Source organism: Taeniopygia guttata, chromosome 1A (assembly GCF_048771995.1).
Source record: "Taeniopygia guttata chromosome 1A, bTaeGut7.mat, whole genome shotgun sequence".
In the NCBI taxonomy this organism is placed as follows: domain Eukaryota; kingdom Metazoa; phylum Chordata; class Aves; order Passeriformes; family Estrildidae; genus Taeniopygia; species Taeniopygia guttata.
In genome coordinates this window covers 64,984,742-65,003,561 of record NC_133025.1, presented here as the reverse complement: position 1 = coordinate 65,003,561, position 18,820 = coordinate 64,984,742, and the positions used below count along the sequence as shown (strand labels likewise).

Below are 18,820 nucleotides of genomic sequence, written 5' to 3'. Positions count from 1 at the left end.
TTGTAAAAAAAGAGGGAGAGAGTGACTTTTTACACGAGCAGATAGTGAGTTCACAAGAGTGAACAGTTTTGAGCTAAAGTTGAAAAAAATTAGAGCAGATATTAGGAAAAAGTTCTATACTCAGGGGATGATGAGGCCCTGGCACAGGCTGCCCCACCCCTGGCAGTGTCCAAGGCCAGGCTGGATGGGGCTCTGAGCAACCTGGGATAGTGGAAGTTGTCCCTGCCAGTGTCAGAGGGGTTGGAATTAGAATAAAGTCTGTTCCAATCCATTCTATGATTCTATGATCAGTGAGTAACAAAAGTTAATCAAAGATTATTTGTGGTAGCAGGAGGCAGCAGCACAGGATCCAACTCTGACTTTTCAAGCCAGTCCCATGGGAGCCCTCTTGTAAAATGCCATGCTTTTTCCTTAGAATGTTTGCGTTTTTTCTCCCTAAATCATGACAACATTTTAAAGTAATTTTCCAGTATTTTAAAGTAACTTTTCCCGTATGGAGGGTATTTCTGCCTTTAGCCTTCAAGAAATTCCTGTCATGTTTATCAACATTTATTTTAGGAATTGTCTGGAGGCTTTGTAGTCAAACTGATGAGGGAAAATGAAGGTGAGTGTCTCGGTTACAAGCATCTGGGATTAATAACAGTAGTTTTAGAGGATCAGATGATTCACAGCTATGTTGACAGCATTTCTCAGAGTTTTTTTGCCAGCCTTGAGACTCTCCTGCAGCTGTGAGAATTACCTGCTGTACTCGTGGGTGAGCATGAAGAGAGCTTTCACTCCTAAATGCTCTGTGGTTAAAAGCCACAATGCTCTTTTTTGACCTTAGTGACAGGCAGGACTGAATAGCAGGAGCCAAACCCGCTCATTCAGAGCAAATAAATGCTGAATAAGCTGTTCTTAGAATGCCTGTTGTGCACACACCAGTGTTCCACTATCTCCTTGTATGTAAAACATGCATCAAGCATGTACTGAACCTCCCTGCTGCCCTAATTCTACACACCCCTCTCATCCTCTGCTCCTCTGGATTCATGTCTTGCAAAACCTCTGGAAAAATCTCAAGCTTGTGCTTTCTGGACCCATCCCTCCTTCTCTCTCCTGGGGATCCTCAGTTCCCTAGCCTCCCTGAAGCCACCATGCCGTAAGCCTTGTCACACATATATTTTGGATTCTTCTACATCCTTTTATCTTTCCTTCCCCAGTGTCTTCCTGGGAATTTTGACCAGTCCAGCTCTCCCAGTTTAGTGCTTAAGTGAACTCCTGCTGCAGGTAAAAGCTAAAATCAACTGCAATTCAAATTATACTTATGGAAGTATAACATTTATATGGTTATTTATAAGCTGTCAACATGAACACCTGCTGATGATTTTCAGCAACTCACCACTGTTCTGAATCCTTGACAATGAAAGTAGTTGGAGACTGCAATGAAAGCTTAAAGTGTAACCCCCCATTCCCATGGTTTTGTGTTTGAAGTTGCCTGCCCAGGTACAGAAGGATGTTTATTTTGGATAAAGCACTGCTGAGTTCCTCACCAGCCTCACAGAGAGCCCACATGATGAATTGGGGAGAGCTGCGTTCCTCAGGCTGTTTGAGCACACAGCACAGCCCGGATCTGTTGTAAGTACAGCAGTTATTGTGCAAAACCAACAAATGAACTGGATGATATGTGTGACCCTGTTGTCCAAGCAATGCTGAAATTTCTATTGCACCTTCACCCCACAGGCAAGCCAGCATCGTCAGGCTTTATGTTCTTCTAGGTGAAGCAAATCACTGGCCAAATTTTCCAAAGAAGTTTAAGTAATCAGCTTTTACATATTTGATTTTACTCCCTCCTCCGTACAGAAGAAGAAAACAAATAAATATGAAATAAATAAAACTGGGAAAAAAAAAAAGCCCCCAAACAATAAAAAAACAAACCCAAACAAAAATTCCCCACACGACAAAACCAAACCGAACCCTTCTCTCTTCGTGTTAGTTCCTGGAATTTGCCGATGTTACAAGATCCCAGCGAGGTTTTGTAGGAGCCGACTTCTTGTAAAGCGTTTCTATTTCCTATTTCTCGGGAGTTGCGGGCTGACTGCTCCCGGCTCGGAGCCCCGCTCGGTACCGGCCAGCCCCGCGGCTCCGTGGCCATGCCCCTGGGGGCCGGCAGCGAGGGGAGAGAGGGGAACGCGGGCAGCGGACACAGCGAAGGGAACAGCCCCAGCGCGGCCGGGCGGCTCCGCGCCCCTCAGCCCCGCGCCCATGGGGGAGCGCGGCCGCTCCGCGGGCTGCGGCACCCAAGGTGACGGGCGGGGGACACCCGGGGGACACGCTGGGATGCGGGGCGGGAGAGATCCGGGATGTGGGGAGCCGGGAATGCCGCCGCGGAGCCGCCGGGACTGGCAGGGGAGGAGAGCCTCCTTTGGAACCCCTGCGGGCACCTCGGCCCTGCCGCTGCCCGAGCAGCCGGGGACAGGGCGGTCTGTGCTTCCAGAGCGTTCCAGGCGAACAAAATGAGACTAAAAAGCTGTGGCTATAGGATAAGGATAATTTCTCAGCAGTTTTGAGTTCCAGAACCGACGGCTTTTCTTATTTCACTTATCCACGCCGTGATTAGGCTCTTAGTGTCCACCGTCATTTTTCCCCATGTTTGTTTCTTTCTCTTTGGATCGCTTTACGTTTTGGATGATGTAACTGAAGTTTCAGTAACTCGGAGTTCTTGTTCGCTGATAAGCCTTGTGAAGATGAGTTAAATGTTGCTGCTCTCCACAGAGATCCACTTTTTTTTTTTTTTTTTTTTTTTTTTAAACAGCTTTGCGTGTCCTGGGCTTTACTCCCCTGTCAGCTGGTTCTTGTTTGTTATTTTGGGTTTGTTTGTTTTGTTTTGTTTTTGTAATTCCATTATTTTATTTTTTCAGGTCTATTCTCAAACATCTGGCTGTGGCGAGCTGTTGCTGGAGTCCTTATGGCCGCTGTCATTTTGATTTCATTTATTCATTTTGGTAAGTAAGGAATTTTAAAAGGAAATTTAATTAGCATTTAAAAAAATGACCAAAGTTTGGGGTTCTATACTCAGAGGGTGCTGGGGCCCTGGCACGGGCTGCCCAGAGAAGCTGTAGCTGCCCCATCCCTGAAGTGTCCAAGGCCAGGGTGGATGGGGCTTGGAACAGCCTGGTCTGATGGAATCTGTCCCTGCCCATGGCAGGGGTGGAACAAAATGACCTTTGAACCAACCCAAGCCACTCTGTGATTCTGTGTGAATCTGTGATTTCTGTTTGAAATTGTGGGCCAGTGCAGGAACGATCCACATGCTTCAGTGAGGTTAGGGAGGGCTCAGTTTAGTCTTAGTTTACTTTTGGTATCAAGTTTGTCAGATCACCATTGTTCAAGAAAACAAATAGCAATAGGAAGATTGTCCTACCAATCTGCAGTCCTTCAAAAACGACACTATAATAAAGTTATTAATTCAACTGTGAGGAAGAAACACATGAAAAAACTGGAGTTGTTGGATTTTTTAGGTTGTAGAAGAGTCCTTGGGTGATACTTTATGATCACCTTCTCAGCTACTCCTACCAACGTGTCCCTGACCATCCTTTTAAGGATATGTCAAGAGGCAGAAGGGTGCAGGATCCAGAATACATCATTAGTTTACAATAATTATTTCAGCTGGGCAGAAGTAACAATGATGTGGCTAGATTTGGATTATTTTAGATGATGCAGCCAGAAAGCAAATCCTTTCCCAGCTGGAAGAAATGGGTAGATTGTTTTTTGTCTTTTCCCAGTAAAGCCTTCTCTGGCCAAAGAGTTTCCTGTGTGCCCTTCCCTGGACCTGTGTCCATCAGGCTGGCTGTACTTCCAGAGGAAGTGTTACTACCTCTCAGAGAGTGAAGCTGCCTGGAACTTCAGCCAGAGCAGCTGCTCTTCCCACAATGCTTCCCTGCTGGTCATCGAAAATCATCAGGAGCTGGTAAGGGAACCAAGGGGGATCCTGTTTTCCCCCCAGTTCACTTCCAGGGAACTGCTTCTCCAGCCTCCTCAGCTGAACAGTTAGGAAGCTGATGCGAGACCACGATGAGTCACAGCCTGCAGAAGGCTTTGTGGCTCTTTTCCCTGAAAATAGGAAACATCAGTTACACAGTTCATGGTTTAGAGACTGTCTGAATTAAATTTGGTGCTGCTCACAGCTATAAATAGTCATATTGAAGGCATTTATCCGGGTAAACACTGTTGCATCTCTATCTGTTTATCTTTAATTAAACAACTGGTTTCTCATATTGAGATAGGTTAATGACACAGAAGTTGGTAAATATGTTTATTGTGACCTTTGGAGTTAGGAGATAGTTACCCAAAGTGCAGCTTGGAGCATTTTCTTCTCTCTTATACCACAGTATTAGGACAGATTCCACCCTGCACAGAGGCCTAGGAGAATCTATTCTGAATCTGTTCCAGACCTTGATAGCAACCTTGATATTTTAGAATAGCCTCTTTCTAGGTCAGTCAACTCTATCCCAGTCACCAGTGTCTGTATATTTAGTATTAATATTGTTTCTTCTGCAGCAAAGGCTAGATGGTTGTTTTGCTTTTGCCCTGGATCAAAGACTTTGTATTTTGATAACTGGACTGAACATGCAGAACTTCTTTTCTCATGTGGGTTTATTCCTACAGAGCTTTATGATCAAGATAACAAAGCAAGACCCATGGATTGGACTCTATAAAAGAAATGAAGAGTTCTTTTGGGTAAATGGAAAAGCATTAGACAATGAACTGTAAGTTGATGTGGAGGGGTTTTGCTGGTGATATTCAATTGTAGGGGAGTAAGAAAAATAAAAGAGAAATAGTGACTTGTAGGAAATCTCTGTTATTATGTTGAAGGGATGATTATGGAGAGGGTTATGGAATGCAATGAAGATTTCACATGGCATTGTTAAAACTGTGGCAGATGAAAGTTGGGGGATAAGTTTGTAATGTTGAGAAGCAATTCCAGGCAGGCTCATGGTAACAGACATCAGAGAAAGTGAAACTAGGAGACAAAAAAAAGCAATGGGCAGAAGGGAATGGGGGGAGGAAGGGAAGGTTACAGTAACATGAATTCCTCGTTATAGAATATACTTTGCAACAATACCAAGTTGCATGTAAGCTGTGTGAGGTTTATAGCAAAGAGATTTGGGAGACTGCTAAGACATGTTTTTATTTTTATAGAATGTTCCCCAGAAAGAGGCTGCTGGAGGGAAAGGAAGATGTGAATTTATGTTGCATGAGCTGCTCTGTGGGCAGGGCCTGGTGCTCTGTGCCACCAGTGCCAGGTGTGGGACACTTTGTTCCTCTCCCTGGCAGCTGTCCCATCTCCTCAGAGGCTGCTGCAGCTCATCCTGGAGCAGCTGCTGGCAGGAGTTGGCAGAATTACCATTGATAGGCATAATCAATGAGATTTCACAAGTCTGAAATTACCTTAAAAAGTGGAAAGTTTAAATACTTTTAAGTCTGTGACATTACTGGTGATTTGCTTCATCCCCAAGCCCTAAAGGCTTCATCTGACAAAGGATTTAATGTGAGATGTGAGGAGCACGTGGGCACCTCAAATTGAAAACTGCAGTCCTTCCCACTCTTTTATCCCCTGTCTGCAGTACAAACATCCACTGCTGCTTTCGTTTTCAGTGAGGTTCTTCCCATTCTTAGACTTCTGCCTCACCGCTTGCCTCAGACTGCCCCTCCTGAAGGGGAGGGCAAACACCTCGATAAGCAAGCTCAGGTGTTACTACACTGGTGGGGATTTATCCCTTGGCTTTTCCAGAGACCATTCCAGTGTGCTTGGACTATCCACAGAACTTTATAGCACTTTGTTTGAGAACAGAGTTGCTGAAGGAGTCCCTTACCTCCTATGTAGGGACACCTACGCTGTGGAAACTGAGGTTTGCTTCTTGTTTCCCCCCACCCCCTTAACCATGGTGCCTGTTGGGTTCTGAGGAAGGGAGAAATTAGAGATGCATTTCCTTCACAGCTTCTGCTGGAACCTCTTCTCTGGATAGGAGGATGTGGAAGTGCAAGGTGGTGGTGCTCATCTTGATGGCACAACATCCCTAAGAAAGGCAAACATGAGTTTCACTCTCTGTTCTAAGGGTGTATTTCACATTAAGTAACCACTAAACAAGATGCAGGAGTACTACAAGTCCTGGATTTTTTTATTCTGGGAACAAGATACCATTAAGAAAATACAATCTCAATGGTGTTCTCTTCAAGGCACAAAACATAATCCTTCTGTGGTGCCTTGCCTGAGATAAATCAGGCTTTATTCAAAGGGAACCTGAGATGCCCGTAGCTGCCTTTGTTCTATTGCAATATTTGATTCTGGGTGTCCTAGTAATCATGTCTTCCCTTCTCCCTGACAGGTTTGAAGTAAAAGACTCTGGCAGCTGTGCCTATCTGGATTCCAAAGGAGTCTCAGCCTCGGGATGTTATTTAACCAGGAAATGGGTCTGTAGCTTGGATATCAACTCAGCACAATAAAGGTGGACAAAGCCACCACCCCTGACAGAGCTCTGATATGATGCCTACACGAGCTATTTCTACACTTTGGGACCTGGGAATGTGTCCCAGCTCCTACCTAGAGGTGAATGACTTTTCTGGTAGCCAGAATTCTCCACCCATGGAGGAAGGCTTTTAAAATACCATTTAAAAGGCTCTCTTCAGCATCCTGATATGTCATTTCCTTGCCCTATTTTTCCAGCTACTGCCCAGCTGTAGTTTCTTTTTGCTGTGCCATCAGTATTTCTTCCATTTACTCTTCTCTTGTAGGAACAGCTGCTCTTTCTTTCCCTTTTGGGTGTGCAGTTGGAGGTTTTTGTTCTGCTTTTCCTTTTGCCAGGCTCTGTGTGCATGGGTGTTAAAGTGTGGTCTGTCTGGAGGGCTGCCAGTGCGTCATGGATACAGGACAATGCAGAAGTGAACACTGTTGTTTTAGACAGGACCACAGGAAATTCCTCTCTTTCCATTTGATGGGATGTACCTTTCATTGTATTCCATGTTTTGTTAATGTTATGTTACATTAATTTTGTTAAATCCCGGTGATAATGCTGTCAAGCTGATTTATGTAGCTGCACTGCACCTGAAGTTATCCTCACAACACTTTCTTTAGCCAAAAAAAGTCTCAGTAGATAAGAATACTTATTTACCTGAGCATCTGCACTGATGGGAGAGAGAAGAGCTGGAACTGGAAGAGTGATAGTGAAGCTGCAGGCATTAATGTGTAAATGTAGAAATAGTCCTCAGTGCAAGGAGGCAAAGTCAGCAGGAGGGAATGAGAGAATTAGCAGCAAGGGATGTTTTTCTGTGTTTTCCTCATGCCCTGTGCCATGTCGTGAGGCTTCTCAGCAAGAGGACATTTCCAGATGGACAGTCAGTGTTTGCTTGTGTAGGTGACATTTTCAGCAGCAGCTCCAGTGCTCTTGGATTGCTGGGAGCCCGAACAGAATTAGGGCACAGTCCCTCTGATTGTCTGAGTCCCACACATGTCTAGCAGGTTGTCCAAAGATTTAAAGTGTCATTTGACCCAGAGGAAGCAAATTTGTCTGGAAAGAATATAACTATCAAGCTTCTAGAGAAGGAAGAATGGGAAGTTCACTTTCATTATTTTCTGTGACAGAAGAACTTGACTGTAGCAGGACCATACAGATGGATGCTGTCAGCACCTTGTGCCTTTCAGATGTTTATTTAAATATAATCACTAATTTTGCTGGATTACACTTTTCTTAATTGCTTCTATTCTTTACAGACACAGTAACAGGACTCTAAATATGAAAAGTTTATATGTTGGGGGGAAGGTGTTATTCTGCAATGTTTTTAAATTAACCTGATTCTGAAGGATATGGTATGTGCAATAGTCCTGAAAAAATAGTTTACAGAGCCCCTGAATTACAGTGGTTTCTATCTTAATATTGGGATATTAAAAGTATTTTTCATCTCAGGCACCATTTTGGTGAAAAAAAAATGAATCTGAAGCGAAGTAAAATATTCAGGTTTTGAACATGAAAAAATCTTTAATCATAATGTTGGGGCTGACATGAAACAGAATAATTGATCCAAAAAAGATTGTTTTGCCCTTTTTAATACCTCATAATGAGCCAGACTTTTAACAAAGGTTAAAAAATGAAAGCTCTTCTGGAATCTGACTCCTCAGGGATGTAATGAACTTCTTTGGTGATGTTCAGAAAAGAAGGTGCAAACTCTGCCAACTTGATTTACTCATAGTGGAGTTTGATGAAGTACTTCAATGGTAATTTTTTTTTCTTTTCAATAAGTGACTTCTTAAATTGTAGGTAAAAACTTCAGTAAGGCCCTGCAAAAAGTTGTTTAGTTATATGAATAATAGCAAGAAGGTCCAAATCATAGATGTTTCATGAATACTGTTAAAACCTTAACACCACGACTAATTTGAGAGAAGCCAGCATGCAGGAGTTTGTTTTTCTTATTAAGTTCAGCATGAATCAAGAAGGATCTGCCAGAAAAGCAGCAATTGCTAACTGCATGGAGAAGGGTGTGCTGTGAGTACCCTGAAGTGAAAATTTCTCAGCAGTCAGAAATTCTCTCTCTGTAAAGCATGTATTATATAGGTATCGATTATTATCTTACATATTTCAGACTCATTCCTTTTCTTTGTTTCTCTGTCTAGAATAAGCAAACCAATCCTGTTCCTCCCACGTGCTGTGCTGAGTTTGGGGGATTTTTGTTGTTTCCTCTTACATAACAGCAGTGTCTGACGGGTTTTGAGCTGCTGATGCTGCATTTTGCGTGGCAATTCTGTTGTTGTTGTTTGAAGGGAAGTCCCTGAGAGTACAGTTCACTTTTTAATCTGCAGCCCTAAAGTGCTGGACATTAACCCTCCCCAGGCATGTGCAGGTGTGAAGAAACATCTCTGTGAAACTGCAGCTGCCTTTATTTGTGTGCATCATAGCAAAGATGAGGTAAAGGCTCACCATCTCAAAAGCCATGTTAGGCTTGTTCTTTCTCATTGCCATAAGGACTCAAATTCCAGTTTAAGTGGAAAAGTTAAAGTGCCATTTTTGTTAGAGTAGCACCTTCAATTCATGACATTTCATTTTTGTCAAATATGGGAATCTAATAGAAGCACTAGGTCGGACTGCTCTTAGCAGCTTTGTGTTCTCGACCCAGAAATAGCATTTATTCAGACACTTCAATGCCTAAGCAATGCATTTACAGAGTGCACTCCCAGGCATTAATTTCACCAGTCTTTGGCACCTCATTATACCATAACTGTGGTTGGAATTTACAATGTAAAGGACAAAATATAGGTGGAGAGGAAGCTTATCAACTTTATTTCCTTGCACTGTCATGTTTGTCTTACAGCCCAAGCCCTTTCCCTAGTTAATCCCTTCTGATTCCAAGGCTCAGCACCAGAAGAGGATGGGAGCAATCAGCACATTAACCCCAAGTGTTACAAGTCACTCCATGTCTGGTCTGCTGTCTCCACCCAGTAGCTTTGCAGCAGCTTTGAAGAAGTCCAATAAATGCATTTTTTTCCAGCTCTCAAGTGACTTCTGTGAATCACCATTAGACCCCAAGGTAAAAAACCCACAAAACCCCAAGCCCACAAACTTCAGCAAACACTAAAATTCTGAAACCCAAATAAGAATCCTCAGCTCAGCAGCTGTCCTGTGGGCAGGGGTGACAGCAGAGGGCCCAGCACAGCCTTCATCCCCCACAGGGGCCATAATTCCTCTATATCACACTGTTTACGTTCACAGTGCTCCTCCTCACGAGTGTCTCTTCTCTTCTGACCCTTCCTGAGGCAGCTGCTGCCAAAATCTCTCTGTGTGAAGGCTCAGCACCCCAAAGTCCTCATGTCCCAGCTTGCAGGCCTGTTGCAGGACCTGTCTTCTGACTTCTTAGGGAGCACAGCACAGCAAAGTGCAAATTTCCCTGCAAGTCTGATGAAAATTATTTACATCACAAGTTGGTTTGTCTGTAAAATGGGTCTTCTGAGGAGAAGCTGTGCCTGTTGTCTGGAAATGTGGCTCAGAGCAGCAGCAAAGTTGCATTCTTCTTACAGATCCACTCCTTTAAGGTCTGGCAGTTATCTGCCTGGATCACATTTTTCCTTCTGTAGACAGCACAGTTCTTGTCAGCCTCGATGCTTTTTAGAGCTGTCCTGCTGAGAGACCAAAAGGAATGCAATGGGTTGCTGGGTTTAAACTCAGCACTGCTTAAAAATCCTGGTGGTGCTCTGAGTGAGGGGGTGAGTGGTGCCCACTTGACCACCCCCTTGAAGCACAGCAGCTGTGGGCTGGGCACCCCCAGCAGGGACTGCTGGCTTCTGAGGGATGGATGCTTGGCATTATCAGTGTTACCAGGATAAGGATCTTTCCCCATGCTGAAGAAAGCTGCACAGATCCCAGCCAATGCTAAGTGGTGACAGGCATCACCTTCAACAGAGGCAGGCAGCACATGGTCTGCAAAGGAGGAGAGTTTCTTGGCAGGGATTTCAGCAGAAGTGTGTCATAGTATCTCTGTATTAATAAATATATGAGCTGTGCCTGTGGTTGGTCCTGGAGGCAGAAATCAGTTCCCAAAAGTGCCCATCAGGAACCTGTTGGCCTGGAACTGACCATGAAATAGACTCTGAATACATACCTGAGGCTGCAGGCTTAGATATGTAATTAGCTCAGATTCAGAGTTGTATTTCCAAGCAGGGATACCACACTTTGCTTTTCCCAAAGATATCCCCCCCAAAAAAATCATCACCTGTTTTCTTTTACTCTGTGATCTTCTACTGAACTCCACGTTTTCTCCACGTCTTTGGTGTCCGAGCCAATCCAGATATATTTGGTATCTTTGTCTTTGTTGTCTATAAATTCCTGTGGAATGATTACAAGAATGTTACCTGACAGAAGAGCTTTCCTGCTATGCTCCTGCCTCGTGCACAGCTTTTATTTCCTCTTGAAGAGCAAGGGCAGGGATGCAGCCATGGCAGAGCAGCCCCTTACATCAGCTCCCATACATGACCAGCCTCCTCTCTTCCCAGAGCCAAGCAGTGCAAAGTCCTCAGCATTTCCTCTTCCCACTCAAAACTACTCTGGCTTCCACACTTGGCACCTCTTGTGCTTCTCCTCTTCAGCTCTGCTCTGCTGACATTCCCAAACCCAGCTCCTGTGCAAGGAGACTCAGATCCTTTCCCAGATGGGGCCCTTGCTTGTCTACATGTACTCTTGACATCCAGGCTATTTTTTCTTGGAGAAATGTTTGGTTGAGGCCTGTCACGCGCTTTTAGGGCTGCTGCAAGACTCACCATCTCAATTTCATCCTCAATGACAAGCAGCTGGGATTTCCTGGCCAGGCAGTGTTTCTGGCTGTCCTCCCAGCTCCTGGCCTCCTCGGAGAAGAAGTAACATCTGCCCCTGTGCAGCTGCCACCCGGGGGGACACAGCTCACACGTCGTGCCTGGGGGTGGATAGGGGGAACATTTAGCTCCTGCAATGGATGGAATTCCTCCCCCTGTTTATAAGCCATTAACTGGAAAGTATTCTCCAGGACAAGAGGAGGATATATGGCATTTCTGACAGCAGCTCCTGGCAGACAGAAATGTAATGAAAATACTGGAAACTTTATATCAACAGAGGAGCAAGACTATGGCGATTAAAATGTTCGTTTAGATTTTGTTATCACAGCTCTGCAGGAGCACCATGGTTCCTGAGTTCCTATAAACTGCAGTGTGTCAGAGAAATATGGATAGAGACAACAGAACAATCCTTTCTGTGCTGGAAAGGACTAACGTGCCTCACCCTGTCCATCTTCACACAGCTCCTCCTTGAGCTGTTTCAGGAGCGCTGCTGAGACTGTCCTCTCTGAAGAAATGTCACTGCTGGTGCTGTTCAGACCATACTGGGGCAAGCTTGCTGATTTTCCTGCTCTGCCCTTCAAAACTTGAACAGCCCAAAGTAAAAAAAAAAAAAAAAAAAAAAAGAGAAAGAGGTCATGGTTAACAAGTTAACAACAAGGATGAGGAAATGCAGTCTTTATACCCACAGCTGCACTGTGAATGTGAGGATGTCTCTGTGTACAGTGCCTGGTACAGACACAGTTATGAGCAAACTCAGTGAGTAAAGCACAGTTAGGAAAGCCCTCCTGGGAAGATGTTCATGGAATGGACTGGCTTTGAAAGACTTTAAAGATAATTTCACTCCAAAACCCTCCTGCCATGGGCAGGGACACCTTCCACTATCCCAGGTTGTTCAGAGCCCCATCTACTTCCAGGGATGGGGCAGCCACAGCTTCTCTGGGCAACATGTGCCAGGGCCTCACCACCCTCACATTGAAGAATTGCTTCCCAATATCCAAATCTAAACATCCTCTCTGTAAGTGAAGCCATTCCCCCTTGTCCTGTCACTCCAGGCCCCTGTCAATAGCCTCTCATTTCCTGTATTTGTGTACGAGTTGACACCTTTCAGTGCAACACTGAGGGAATTTTTCTCTCAGCTCCTTCAGAGGTTTAACCACATCTACAATGAAGGGGTGAAGCAGGAGGTGGGATCTACTCACACTGCTTGGCTTGTATGGCCACGACTCCCAGGAGGATGAGCACAAGGACTGCCAGGACCAGCGCCACGTAGAACCAGGCTGAGCACCTGTGCTGGCAGCCTGCAGGGAGGCAGGAGGAAGAGCAGCTTAAGGTGCTGGCACTCTTAAACTTACCACTGGGGAAACAACAGAGAAATCATCTGCCTAAAATCAGTCTGCTGTCAGGAGGATGCAGTGGTATTTTACTTATTAAAAATCTGCATCCATTTTGCATCCATGGCAATGGAATCAGAATGTTTGGTCACAGAGCAAGTGATTTGTCAATCACTAAGAATTTGCCCTTTTCTCTTTTGACTTATTTTTCTCAAGCATTGCCTCCTCTCACCTACCCACACACACCCTGCAGGACCTTGCAGAGCAATTGAGGGTAAGTATCAAGGATGGCCTGAGGTGTCAGGGATAGGCTGTGGGGTGTTCCTCCTCCTGCAGCACAAAGATAACTTCCCTAAAGGCACAGGAAGAAAAGCCCCATACTGACAGCCCCTGGCACAGCACAGGGAAGTGCATCAAACCAAGCATCCCTCCAGCTGTTTGCCATTCGGCCTGTGTCAGAGGGAAGCACTCAGGAAGCTGCAGAACCCAAGGAAATTTGGGATTAAGGGGCCAGTTGCACGAGGCACAGATTTGCACTGCCATAACCTCTGATTCCCTGACCTTGTCTGCGTGAGAGGAGCAACTGCTCCATCCTCTGGCTGCCTGACCTGTCTGGTGTGATGCTCCCTTTGCCTGGCAGGCAGCTCCTTCAGTACAGGGAGGGTGACAATCACCAGACACTAATGGCACGTGGAGACCTGGGCATTACCCTGCTTTCAAAGCCAAATGCATCCCTGGGACTCTTCCCCCCATGAGGGTTCTAAAAAAACCATGGAATTTTACTTTGCTTTACTACATTTCCCATGCAGGGCACAAAGGCGTTTTTAGAAATTATTTAAAAAACATCGCTCAGTATTATTCTTGAAAGGAAAAGTGTAAAATCTGAGAAGCCAGGAAGAAAAGCAGCAGAGGAAATGATAAATCAGCCCTTAATTGAGAGGGTGTACGTAAAGGCTCTTGCTAACAGCTTTCACTGGTGGGCAATAGGAAAAACTACATCTAGAATTAGTCACCAAACAAAATTGCACAGTACCAGGAGTGGAAGTCTCTGCTCTGCTGTTCCCTTGGGGCTGGGGCTTCACATGCAGCTCGGCGTATGTGATGGTGTTTCCTGTAAGCAGAGGGCAACGCTGACATTTGTGCCTGTGCCAGTCACCAAGTGCAGGAACAATAAAGGTGGAGCCTCTGTGAGAAGGAAGGGGGGGTGTGTTTCCAGGGCTGCTTGTTCAGCATTTTCCTTTTCCTAGGCAACGGCGGGCAAGATGATGATTTACCATTTCCTCCTGCTGTCAGCAGCCAGAGGAGATGATGATTTACCACCTCCTCCATAAGCTTTGAACTGTTGGGTGCTGTGTGGCTGGAGCAGGAGCCAGGCAAACAGGCTGAAGGATGGGAAGGAGCTGGATCCTATCCATGGCAAGCATCCCAGCTGTTGCTAAGCCATCCCAGGAGGTACCACAGGGGCTGGAGGGGCACCAGACCGCGACTGCTTTGTGGGGCAGAGATGTGCCAGATGAAAACCAGCACTCAGAGAGATGCTGCTGCAGCAAGGTAATTCCTGAGGGCATTCCTGACTTGTGAGTGCTTATCCCAGGATATTTCAGGTGCTGCCTGTAGTGACAGATGAATGGATCTGCTGGTTGAAGACATGCTTTTCCAAAAGCCGAAACAAAACTAAAAATGGCATTAAAATCTCACCGTGTGGGTTCAAGGCACGTGGATTCTTTCTGAAGATGTTTTCAATATAATTTACCTGGGTATTTTGCACAGCAACTGGTTAGTGTTATGGAAGGTATTTGGACCTTTGGGACACTGCTTTTGGTTTCATAAATGGAGGGATTTTTATCCATTTGTGTCAAGAATAAGCTTCTGTGCCACCACCCTAGTTTGTGATCACTGGGGCTTTTAAAAAGAAGTGTTGTATTAAATTTCACTGATCAGGCAAAAAACTTGGCAGAAGAAGAGAGTTTCATTAGGTTAAAATGAGCCAGCATTTCATATGAGACTTGCTCAAGTGTGGAGAGGTTTTACAGTAAAAAAAAAAAAAAAACACTGAGAACCTGATTGGCAAATAAGGTTATTTTCATATCGGGGAGACAGTCTATGCTTTAGAGAATCTGACCCAATTCTGACCTTGATTGTTTGCTTTCTTTCAATTTATTAGTTCAATGAACTACAGAAAATTTGTAAATTAAATGTAATTATTCTCAAATCAAATGCCCTAAAAGTTTTTCTTCTTAGAATGTAAATAATTTTCCAAAAACACTCAGGACTTCTAAATGCACTAGACCTGTGAATGGAGGTACTTCTAAAATAAGTATTTTAGACATTCTGCTACTATTAGTAAATAACTTGTCTCTCAAATGCACATTTATTCCTTCAAAGAATATCTCTAAGTCTATAAGAAAAACACTCATCCATGCAAGCTGAATATTGAACCAAAATCATTCCTTCTATTACAGTGTGTATGGGCTGGTATGATTATTTGAATGCAAAGTCCTCAGAAGTCAGCAGGGAGTTTTAAAACACAACATCACTTTAATTCTGCCAGATGCTTCCACACCCTCACCTAATTCAACAGCAAGGTGGAGATCTCCGCTAGCCACTAAAAATAAAAATTCACTTCTCTGTGCTTGTTGTCAGGTGCAGAAAAACATCTCTGTTTATTGGTGGACATTATTAGAGGCTCCAGGTGGACCTGGTCAATACCCAGAGCAGCCCAGGAGGTAAAGGAGGGGAACAAGAAGTTCAGGGCACAAGCAATAGCAGGCTGCAATTGCTTGTGGGTTAGTTTGGTGATAGACTTGAACTCTCCTTGGTTTGTTCTTCTCCCAAGGAAAGTTCTGTGTAGCCACTCAGGATTCATAATTGGGCAACTCTCAAATTATCCATGAGGGAACTGCTGGAGTCTTTAGCTGGGAAATGGATTCCCACGTGTGTTTAGCCTTGCTGGGATTTGGGAACACTTTTCTACTTTTGAACACTCAGTTTGAAGCACATGCACAGTATCAGCACCTGCACCTAGCAAAGCCTGTGCACAGATAGAGCCATTGCTAAATCCTCCTCAGCACACTCTGCCAGAGCAGCAAAGTATCCCTAAATTTCTCCTCATTATCCAGAGCACCTGAGTGGCAGCTGAAGTCCAGCTGTAAATCCAAGCCAAATCAAACCAAATGTATTCGAGAATAATCGAACATAAGAGTGGGGAAGGTGAGACTGGGAGCTGTAAACAGTGAAGAGAAGATTTGTTCAGAGATTTTGTCTCTGTATATTTGAGACAGAATTACTAAGACTTGTAGAAATACTGGGTGGATCTCTGGTGCCTGTTTTCAAAGGAGATGGAAGCACTGGAGTATGAACAGAACAGCCACAAAAATGATTAGCATTTTTGAGAAGTTAAATGTTTAAAGGGAAAAGGGCATTGAGAAGTCAATTATCATGGCCAGTAACTCATGTGAGAAAATATCAAGAGTTAAAATCAGTTCAACAAAAGTTTACTAAGAGCCACCCACGTGTTAATGGTAAATTTCATTGGAACTGACCTGTCCAAAACTGACCTTTTCCTTTAGGGAGCATGATCAATGAATAGTTTTGGATGTCTTCTAATCAAGCTTTGATCTCTATCTCCCTTCACAAATAAGTTTTATCACTTTTGATACTGGGTAAAATTCCAGGCAGGCCCTCTTTTTGTTGCACAGGTCACAGCAATGCAAACAACATCCATAGGTGCAACGACACAGAGTCTAAGGTAGTCTTTCTGCCATATATGTAATAAAGTGAACTAATTTTTATCTTTTGGATACCAATCTTGTAAAGATATACAAAAGGTATTATTTTCTGTCATTTAAGTGCATGTATTCAGAGCACCATAATCACTATTAATCTCCATTGTAAGCAGAACACCTAAAAATGCTCATTACACAATGTTGTTTCCTTAAGGGATTAAATACAATAATTATTAATGAAAGTATGAAAACATCCTTAGTCTGATGCCACAAGCATTTCCTATTTGCTCATAAGATGTCATTAATATTAGTTGTCATCCTGAATTTTGTCCAAATGCTTTCATGAATGAATTACATTTTTTTCCCCCAAGTAGTAGAAATGTCACTTCTTCAGAAAATTTACCCTGAATACTGGCCTAATCCCTTGGGGTTTTTTTACAAAAATATGAAGTGATCACAGATTGATAATTTGGTTCTGGAAAATCACCACTGGAATATTAAAGAGAAAGAGCAGGAAGTTTTTAGGGGACATTCAGTACTTCAGTGACAGTGGCTGCACTTTCCTGATTTACTAGTTAATTTACTGCTCTTTTTCCATGAAGAGAAACATTGATCTGATTTGTGGCCTAGATAGTAAATCAGTGGAGCATTGTCTTGGTCTTGTTACTCATTTAAAAAGAAATATTATGCTCATTACTCAACCAATGAACACTTTTGCTTTCCCATTCTGTTGCTTAAAGCCTGGAACCAGGTGGTTCCAACTTCTTGCCCTTCCCATGCAGCATCTTATGGCATTCTTCTAGATTTCCCAAATTTAAAATGTGTGAGAGAGAAAGAGAGAAGAGCTCAAGACAGCAGAAAGTGTGTGCCCAAGAGGTTTTACCTGAGTTTGATGTCCCTGAAGGAGAGCGTGGTCTTTCCCTCGGCAGCACTGCCACGGCCGCGTAGGTGACATCCCCTGCCATCCGTGAGCCTGTCCCTCAGAGCTATGGAAAAAGCAGTTTTAACTCACTCATTTGCATCCTGTCTCAAGTTTGCCTGCCTCCAAAACACTCGCACGCTCTGAGGAAGGCTGACAAACACAAAAGGAGGAAGTCACTGAGTTACTTCTTTCAGTGCAGCTTCAAAGCCTCTTTTCAGCCACCATTCTGTCTCTTCTTGCCCTTCAGAATACAGGAGTAAATGAAGATTAAAACCCATCATTTTCACTAATATATGAGGAAAAAAAATCACGTTGTCAAAGCAGAGGGAATTCTCTAAGGAATGCCCAGAAATGGGCTTACACAGGTATGAAAAGTTTGCTGGTTCTCAGGAGAAGAGAGTACAAATTTTCTGCTGTGGCTGTTTTGTGCTCCTATGCATCTTACACAGCCTATTCACCTGAAAGAAAGATAAACAAGAAGTACATGTAGCAGCATAAGATGTCTTGGGGTTAATGTACTGAAACCACTCAGCTTCAAAAATGTAACTCAGTCTAACCTGCTCCACACACAAAGTAGTTGTTTAACAGCTGAATTTAGGTGATACTGATGATGTATTAACATTAACTCAAAATAAAATTTAAAAAAACATTACCAATGCCTTTTACAAGAATGTTTCCATACTTTACTGTACCAGTAGTTACAAGGAGCTGCTGTTCCTACATTGCTGGAATGATTTCCTGCTTGAGCCAACAACTCCACAGATGGAAAACCTGAGCTGCCTTTATTACCTTAAACTCCTTTTTCATTACCCACGTGTTTGCTGCAGGATATTTTGATGACAGTGTTTTTGTCCTCTATTTCAGCTCACGGGGAAGCCTCACAAATTTTAATTCAAGCACGAACACCTTCTAAAACCTAAAAATACATTTAAACACTCAGGCATGGAGCCTTCTGCATGACATCCTGCTCTTGGTTTTGTACCTTATTCCCACTTAGAAAATTCCTTCCAAGTTCAACACAGAAAAGGTCTGCAAACCTACCTGGGTCTGTTGAAAATAACGTTTGTACAGGCTGTTTGCAGGGGTTTGTTACATTCAAAGGGACCTGAAAAAACCAAAGGTTGGGGCTGTAATCTTCTATTACTGATTTTCCCCTTGTGATGTTAAACACTAGTAATGGTGTTAAGTGCACAAACAAAAAGGTGTTGGGTGGGGTGGGGGGAAGAAGAACCTTTGATAGTCATGGAACAGATTAGTCAGAAGTGCTGCCTGAGTATGATTTATAAGCAATGTAAATCATGATGGGTTTATTATCTGATAATAGACGATAAATCGATACCGTGAGCTGCAGCCTGATAAGGTTTGTTTCACAGACACCTACATAGCAGCCACACCACCAGGCCTCACACGAAACAGAACTTTGTCCTCTGAATCAGTTTCCCCCTGAACTTCTCAGCATTCTTTACAGCAGGATAGTTAGTCTCTGAAATGGAAAAAAAAAAGATTATGAAAA

General features: G+C 43.7%; 2 protein-coding genes across 4 annotated transcripts; one reads left to right on the top strand and one right to left on the bottom strand.

Moving 5' to 3' along the window:
- Positions 1-306: 306 nt before the first annotated feature.
- Positions 307-7,713, top strand: LOC115493463 (C-type lectin domain family 2 member L). Of its 2 annotated transcripts, XM_072923764.1 has the most exons (6): positions 307-1,266; positions 1,471-1,614; positions 2,898-2,981; positions 3,762-3,946; positions 4,645-4,745; positions 6,366-7,713. In XM_072923764.1, the coding sequence occupies exons 3-6, from the start codon at positions 2,945-2,947 to the stop codon at positions 6,481-6,483; spliced, it is 441 nt and encodes a 146-aa protein (XP_072779865.1). In that variant the 5' UTR covers positions 307-1,266; positions 1,471-1,614; positions 2,898-2,944; the 3' UTR covers positions 6,484-7,713. The 2 variants fall into 2 exon arrangements, with proteins under 2 accessions (XP_072779865.1, XP_030119372.4); XM_030263512.4 differs by lacking the exons at positions 307-1,266; positions 1,471-1,614 and adding an exon at positions 1,988-2,281.
- Positions 7,714-9,285: 1,572 nt separating this feature from the next.
- Positions 9,286-18,206, bottom strand: LOC101234182 (natural killer cells antigen CD94-like). 2 transcript variants are annotated; one of them, XM_030263509.4, is made up of 7 exons: positions 17,269-18,206; positions 13,694-13,771; positions 12,529-12,627; positions 11,772-11,912; positions 11,279-11,430; positions 10,735-10,847; positions 9,286-10,144 (listed from the first exon to the last, which is right to left on the bottom strand). In XM_030263509.4, the coding sequence occupies exons 1-7, from the start codon at positions 17,348-17,350 to the stop codon at positions 10,009-10,011; spliced, it is 801 nt and encodes a 266-aa protein (XP_030119369.4). In that variant the 5' UTR covers positions 17,351-18,206; the 3' UTR covers positions 9,286-10,008. The 2 variants fall into 2 exon arrangements, with proteins under 2 accessions (XP_030119369.4, XP_030119371.4); XM_030263511.4 differs by having other exon boundaries at positions 9,286-10,141.
- Between the last annotated feature and the right edge of the window lie 614 nt (positions 18,207-18,820).